Source organism: Atta cephalotes (genome assembly GCF_000143395.1).
Source record: "Atta cephalotes unplaced genomic scaffold scaffold00050, whole genome shotgun sequence".
Taxonomy (NCBI): Eukaryota; Metazoa; Arthropoda; class Insecta; order Hymenoptera; family Formicidae; genus Atta; species Atta cephalotes.
The window spans coordinates 1,164,918-1,172,752 of NW_012130114.1; the positions used below are offsets into that span (position 1 = coordinate 1,164,918).

The following is a 7,835-nucleotide window of genomic DNA, read 5'->3' on the forward strand; positions in this document are numbered from 1 at the left end:
TATATATATTATTATTATTATAGTACTACACACACACACACACACACACACACACACACACACACACACACACACACACACACACACACAGAGGCACGCACGCACGCACGCACGCACGCACATACAAGATGTTCGATAGGTAAACGATAAAACTTTCATATAGAGCGGACTAAACCAAGTCGAAATGTGTGCGTGTATGTGTGTATTATATATACAGGGCGCGTCACCAAAATTTGGACAAATCGAACAATTTCTTTAAACAAAATGTTTTTAATGAAATTAAATATTACAAAAAAATCCTTTTACATGGCACTTAGGGGATCCCTGTAGAGCACAATTTATTCGTTATATCCTCCATTAGTTTAACGGCCTCTATTCTCGGTCTGAAACGTTCGCACGTAATAGCGCTGTAATAGCGCTGTCCATGCATCCTGCCGACGAATGCTGCCTCAATAGCAATCCTTAATGGTTGTCACATTGAGATAGCGAAACTTGTTTATGACTCTTTCATCTACGCTCCATATGTAGTAGTCTAAGGAATTTAATCTGGGTTATTGAGAGACCAGAATTTCTCAAAACATATCGACGTTATCTGAGAGCCAATTTGAATCAAATGATGAGTCGGTGCACCTGCTGAAAAACATACGCCCTTCCGGGCGCCATAGTTTCTATCTACGGCTACACTACATCCATCAGAGAACGCGCAAATACACTTCTTTTGTGACAGTTTCCTCTTTTTTAAAGAAATGTGATGGCATGACATCACCCTCACTGGATACAACACCTAGCATGCGTGAACATTGGCCGGAAATTTCGTTCTGGTAACAATAGAGATATTCCCGGGGTTGTAAGCAAGCCGTCGGTCATTCCTCCGGTTGGTTTTAGCAAGTAAAAATTTTTTCGTTAGAAAAGAACCTGATTCGTTCCGAAATGCTTCATTTTTCAAAGAACACAATAGCAGATTGCAATGAGCAATTCGGATTGTCCTGGTAGCATCAGAGAGCATCTGTTGTATCTTTAATGTATACGATTTTAATTCGATACGACGTGTATCGAAGGTCCTCCTAGGCAATTCGACGTAGTGTTGACTAGCTTACACCAACAATCGATGCTAATTTTCGCAACGATTGCGAGGTTATCCGAAATTAGCGCTTGAACCCTGTCAACGACTGCGGAGGTCCTCGCGATGCGTTCTTTCGAATGAAAGTCTCTTCTTCATTGGCATGCTGGAACCTTCCTTGGACTTCTACAGTCATATTTTGCCATAACGGTTGATCTCGGGTATCCAAAAAACCGAATTATTTCTGTTGCTAAGTACCTAATGCGAAGGCCTTCGATAATCGCGCTCTTCGATTATACTCCGCACAACATCGTGGCCATTTTGAAAATATGATTTTTTACTAGAAGCATCAGGTTTTCTCGAACACCAACAACTTCTGGCAGAAATACAATATAGCAGAAAATTTTAATTGAAATTTATTCGGATTTTGGTGACGCACCCTGTCAGAAATTCATAAATTCGTAAATTCTCATGTTGTATGCCGTCATGTTCAATCGTATACTCTTTTAAAAAAAATTAAAATAATTATTTCGTGTAATATCTCTCTCTTTTAAAAAATAAACGACTTGTAAATTTCGTCTATTTTTTACTCTTAATCTCGCCCTCATTTATAATCATTAATAAACACATTTTTTCTCAGTATTTCAGATTTAGAAAATGGATATTAAATACTTAAAATTTAAAAAGAATTTAAAAAAATATGTAACGCTCGAATCAGCATATGGAAGGCGTCAGTTGAATGTCACATGTTCATTCTTGTTTTATCTCCCCTTTTTTTCAAGTAAGAGTCTCCTAGTCTCGAAAATTTTCATAAAGAATCCCATTAGACCCGTCTAGGTCATCATAGTGATAGGTGGCGATAGAAATTACTAATTATGAAGAATTATCAATTATTAAGAAAATAGTGTCGCAGATAAAAAATTTTTTGAATCTATACTGCTTTTTTCTCTTTTTCTATCGTTTTTCTAAAAAAAAATTGCATTTTATTTTGACCCAGGGGAGGCATGGAGGGGAAATGTTTTGATGCGCAATACCTTCTTTATTACTACTATCAATTGACTTTGTGGATTGTAAGGAGAGGTTTGTTTTTTATTATTGTCAATTGATTTCGTTGATTATAAAAAAAATTTATTTCTTGTTTTTATTTTTGATAAAAATTTGATCAAATTTTGAACTAAAAAAAACTGAGAGTACTAGCTGAGATTGATATAAGGCTGTCTATTCATATACTTTTAACATTTATGTTTTTTTATTTCTCTATGAATCCTATTATTTTTATTACCCTATGAATTCAAATTTTGTTAATAAAAATTTTATTTTAAATCATATATATAATATAACTAAAAATGCTTACACTGGTTATATTCAATTTTTTATTAGTTATATACATATATACCTATCTACTTCAAATTTATTATAATAATGTTTAAATATTTCTTAAATTCACTTGATTTTATAAATTTATTAGAGCTGCTATCTAATGCATTTAGCTGAATTTTTCAGAGTAATAAAAGTGTAATTTATATATTTTCTAACTTATTAGTTTTAAAAAATTTTGAAAAGTTAGAAATATATTTTGTAAAAAAATGGTAAAGGAAAAGAAAAAATGATAGATTTTATAAAGAAATAATTTTTTTTTAGTTTTGAAGCGGTAAAAATGCAATTTTGTTTTAGAAAAACGATAAAAAAAGAGAAAAAAATGGTATAGATTCAAAAAATTTTTCGGCACCATTTTCTTAATTGGTAATTTCTATCGCCATCTATCACTATTTTAGAGAATAATATACCGCTAAATTTTTTAAGGATCTGATAACACTGGCCAAAAGCCACTGCAATGGCATTCGGACAGTAATGACGTACATCATTATAAACTTCTCAGTGTGAGAAAAAGCACTTATAAAAATATGGGTACTTTATTACTGTTTATTTATTACTTATTTTATAATTGTGTTCTGCAATACATATAAAATTTATAAAAACCTCAGTGAGATACACATACATACATATGTAATTATGGCGACTTAAAACATCACTAATCGAGTCACCGGAGCACGCGCGCGATCCACGCCGCCCTTGAGTCGCGCGCCCGGTACCGCGCTTGACATTGACCGAGCGCCCGCTCACCGCCGCGAGAAGACCACGCGTAGCAGCAACTCGCACGCAAGAACGATTCACCATGCATAGAAGTAGGACTCTGCGGGAAATCTTCATCGTCTTCATTCAGGATAGAGTGAGCTCCGTCAAAGGCCTCTATTCTGGTGACAGAACACTTTTTGTATGTGTAACTTGACAAAGCGAGCTCTTTTTGAGTCTTTATTACCTCGCAAAGTGAGCTCCTCTCTAAAGGGTCTTTGCAGCAAAACGAGCAAAGCTCGTTCAAGAGCCTTTGCAAATCCTCGCGAAGTGAGTTCGTTACCGGGCCTTCGTGAAGCAGAGCGAATTCTTACTCGGGCCTCTGTGGAATTCTCTTCCTGACAAGCTAAAGGTCTACAAGCTGCCACGGAAACGTCGCCGGGACCACTCCGGTCCTCCTCGCATACCAGAAGAATTACCGACGGAAAAGCTGTTCGATTCGGAGGTTACTCTCCTCCCGTGAAGGCTGATACCTCTAGAGTTCCCGCGATAGAGTTCTCCCGTCAAGGATCTACGACGGCCCAGGTTACATAAGCAGACGAGTACGAGTTCCTTGTGACCATCGAGACCGTCACTACCGCTGCCGGGAGGAATTGGAAATCGGGTCGTCGATAAGCCCTCTGCCAGCAACTTCTATACTCCAAGGACGAAGAAAGAGGAAGAGCTCAATCCGTGGCTGTCACGTCAACTCTTCGGGATAGACTCTGACATCGAGAACTTCGAAGAAGATTAAACACTTACACACACACACATACACACACACACACACACACGCGCGCGCGCGCGCGCGCGCGCCGCAAAATTTCTCATACCAAAAGGTACCACCTCTGCACATAGTGTAATAAAGAGAATATTATTTTTAAAACTTAATTTATAAAACTTCCTTATTAAGCGGCACCCTTCCAGTAAGGATGCGCCTCTTTTACTTCATTGTTCCAGGCATTACATCCAGCCGCTGCTAGCTCAGAATGGCTGCTGCAGTGACGCGCACGTAATCTTTTTTAAAAATCAAAATATATTTACAAATGACTGCAAACGACCGTTGTTCCCAGCGGTCGAGTACAACGGATCGACATCTCCCCCGCTCGTAATGTCGATCGGCGACAATTATAAACGCTGATGGAACAAATCAAGCAGAAGTAACAATTCATAAATAAAGGCCTAATGTTAAAGCCTGTTCTACTCTTCATCATATTCTAGTTTTCTCCGATTCCGATTCCGCATCCTGAGAATCTGATTTAGTAGCGAGAAAAGGTGATAAAGATTACTCCGTTGAGCGTTCTTGACAGCGCAGCGACTTTCCCCAAAAAACCGCTGTGTCGACGGGAAATTCTAGAACAAAACATGCTCTATCCTATCGAACATTTTTGGCTGCCAATCGTTATAATTCCTGCGCCTCTGTCTCCTATTTCTCCGGGGCTAGGCTGCATTCGGAAACATCACTCGAGTATTCTTGTGTATCGTTTTATCCTTATTATTTACTCAATGTTAAACAAGGATAAGATGATGTACAGGAATACCCGGGTGATGTTTTCGAACGCAGCAGAATGTACTCTGCCCCGCCGAACGTTCTCGGCCGCCATCAGTTGCCGCATAGCGCTTCTGCCGCACTGGCGCTAGAGCGTACTCTATCTCCATCGAGTATTCTCCGCTAATGGCAGCTATCACTGCGGGATAGAGATTTCTTTGTTCTCTGCCAAGGATCTACGACGGCCCAGGTTACATAAGCAGACGAGTACGAGTTCCTTGTGACCGTCGAGACCGTCACTACCGCTGCCGGGAGGAATTGGAAATCGGGCCGTCGATAAGCCCTCTGCCAGCAACTTCTGTACTCCAAGGACGAAGAAAGAGGAAGAGGCTCAACCCGCGGCTGTCACGTCAACTTTTCGGGACAGACTCTGACATCGAGAACTTCGAAGAAGACTAAACACTTACACACACACATATACACACACATACACACACACACGCGCGCGCGCGCGCGCGCAAGTGTCTCGGCCGTCGAGTACTTCCTTGCACATATTTTCCACATCGGGGAAAAAAACAGTATGCCGCATTGCGAGAACGATTGCGATTCGTGCTTGGTCTATACCCGCGTTTACGCAATCAGCGACATGTCGAACCGCACAGCTGATTGTCGCCCCGCGTTCCATGCAACTCACGAACACCGCATATAGAAAAACTCGTCTGCAATGATACTGACACAACGCATGCCAGACAGCAACATATGCACACATATGTGCATGCACGCATACACGAGCTAACTACCATGAAATTCCTGGCCTGAAATATCGCGTAACTTCTTACTTCTCTGTAATCGAACATTATTTCTGCACAACTACAAAAAATATATATTTATTCATTTGTAATCGGCACTGCTCTTTTTCATTGCATCTCACCTCCTTGAATGAACCTCTTTTACATTCTGACTGACCAAAGTCTAACGAGCATTTCCGCGCAAAAATCAAGTAGTACACATTTGCATTTCTTTTTCTAATAGTAATAATATAATAATATAATATAATAAAATAATAAAAGATATAATAACATAAAACAAAACGTACCGTTTACTAGCAACTGAAGGAAGCCTTAAAACTCTATCCAATGCACTAAGTACAGTTAATCCATCAGGCAGTTTCATTGGAAATTTCTGCACCGACACATCATGTAATTTGAAAACCTTGCGTGGCATTTTTCCAAGAATTACCTCTAGCTCTAGATTCACTGGATGCTTACTCTCTCTCTCTCTGCTATCTAAATTCTTATTCTCGTAATTAAAATATTTTGAAATATCACAATCTTCTTCTTCAGAAACAATAATTTTCCCATTTCCAGTGACAATGCCAACAAAATTGATTGGACATTTTTCACGTGCAGCAATTTTCTTCAGTAAATTACAGTCTTCTGATTTGCATAAAATTGCATCGCTCTCCTGATATTCTGCACCCCAAAGTTCTAACGTGCTTACACTAGGATCCCCAAGATCAAAATTCTTTGTGAAGATCACAGCACCGGCAGGCTCCACTAACTCTTTTAAGACGTTTCCGTTACCACCAGCACCTTGATCGTGGATACTAAGGATTGGATTATTATTACCCATCTCTGCACATGCACGCACAACGCGATTCAATTTTTGTTCCATCTCGGGATCGCCCCGTTGCACAGCATCGAAGTCTAATTCCATATTATTATCACCCTGCACTTCCATGGAACTTGCTGAACCTCCACCTACACCAATTCTATAAACGGGTCCACCAATTTTGGCTACTTTCATACCTCGTTTTGCTGGAATCTGAAGCAAACATAACACCTTATATTAATTTAAAATTTGGCAGATGAATAAGTATAGCTCGGAAATGTGATTCACGAATTAAAACGCAATTATGACCCAAAAAATTTTTCTTTGATTGAAAAGAATAAGTCTCACTTTCTTTCAAACCGGTATTTGAGACAAAACAGGATATGAAGCTCTCAAATCCGTTTTCGACTGAAAGAATAGTAATTACGTCATTTCAATTCTATATATTGTGGATTTAAAAAATGGATTGCGCTACTTTTTTTGCATGAAATAACAAATATAAATAAAATAAAACAGTCAATAGATTGTGATAATGTGCTACTATTTCATAAATGTTTTAAAAACTATAACATTCTTTCAATAAAAGATGTTCCGGCTAATCTTTTAATCATTATCAGTATCGAATTAAGAATGAAACGTGACATAATTTGTCATAAGCACAAATAAAATAAGTATCGTGAGACGATCAGTTGATTGATAATTTACACCAGTGAAATCAATCAATCGATTGACAGCTATCTAATTATTCAGCTATCTAACTAATATAAGATTGCATGAGAGAGTAGTGGATCGCCTTATGATATTTATTTTATTTGCGCATATGATAAATTGTATCACGTTTTATTCTTAATTCGATACTGATGATGGCTAAAAAATTAACGGAAACGTTTACTATTGAAAGAATATTATATTATAGCTATTAAAACAAATTTATGAACAATAAGTTCATAATAGATAATCATAGACTCAGGAGATTAAATCTAATGATATATATGATGTATACATATAATTTGAAGAAGAATTTTAAGAAAGTAATAGCGCAATTATTACAGCGTCAATTTTCATTAACTTGTATTTTTATGTTATTTATATTTATTATTTCTTGGGAATTTATTTCTCTGTTGTTGATTTTTAACAGAACTTTTTTTTATTAAAAAGAATAGGAATCCTGTTGTTTCAATCCCATATAGATTAAAATACATTCAAAGAATTATTATACTTTGATTGAATCGAAATAGATTAAAAAATCAAGAATTGGACAATGTATTATACACACATGAATATATCTCTATCTATTTCAATCCCTTTTCAGATGCTGGATTCTTACTGCAAGGAAATACTCTAATTAGATTATAGTTTCTACATCAAATCTCTAAATTTTTGGAGTTCTAACATTTTGGAGTTCTCCCAGATTTAGAAAGTTCAAAAATATTAGGTGTACAACTTTGCTTCTGCCGTTTTTTTTCCGAAATTCGAGGCTTTATTGTAAAAAACTGGTTATACATTTATGATTCAAAGTATTGTCCATCGCTGGCCATTACTTTCTCCCATCTTTCGGGTAGT

General features: G+C 37.3%; 1 protein-coding gene across 1 annotated transcript in view; it reads right to left on the minus strand.

Moving 5' to 3' along the window:
* The window catches only part of LOC105622947 (phosphoribosylformylglycinamidine synthase), an 86,599-nt gene that overhangs the window by 8,002 nt on the left and 70,762 nt on the right, over window positions 1–7,835 (minus strand). The window contains exon 8 of the mRNA XM_012204354.1: window positions 5,758–6,485. Coding sequence (XP_012059744.1) covers window positions 5,758–6,485 — 728 coding nt within the window. The remainder of the gene's footprint in view (window positions 1–5,757; window positions 6,486–7,835) is intronic.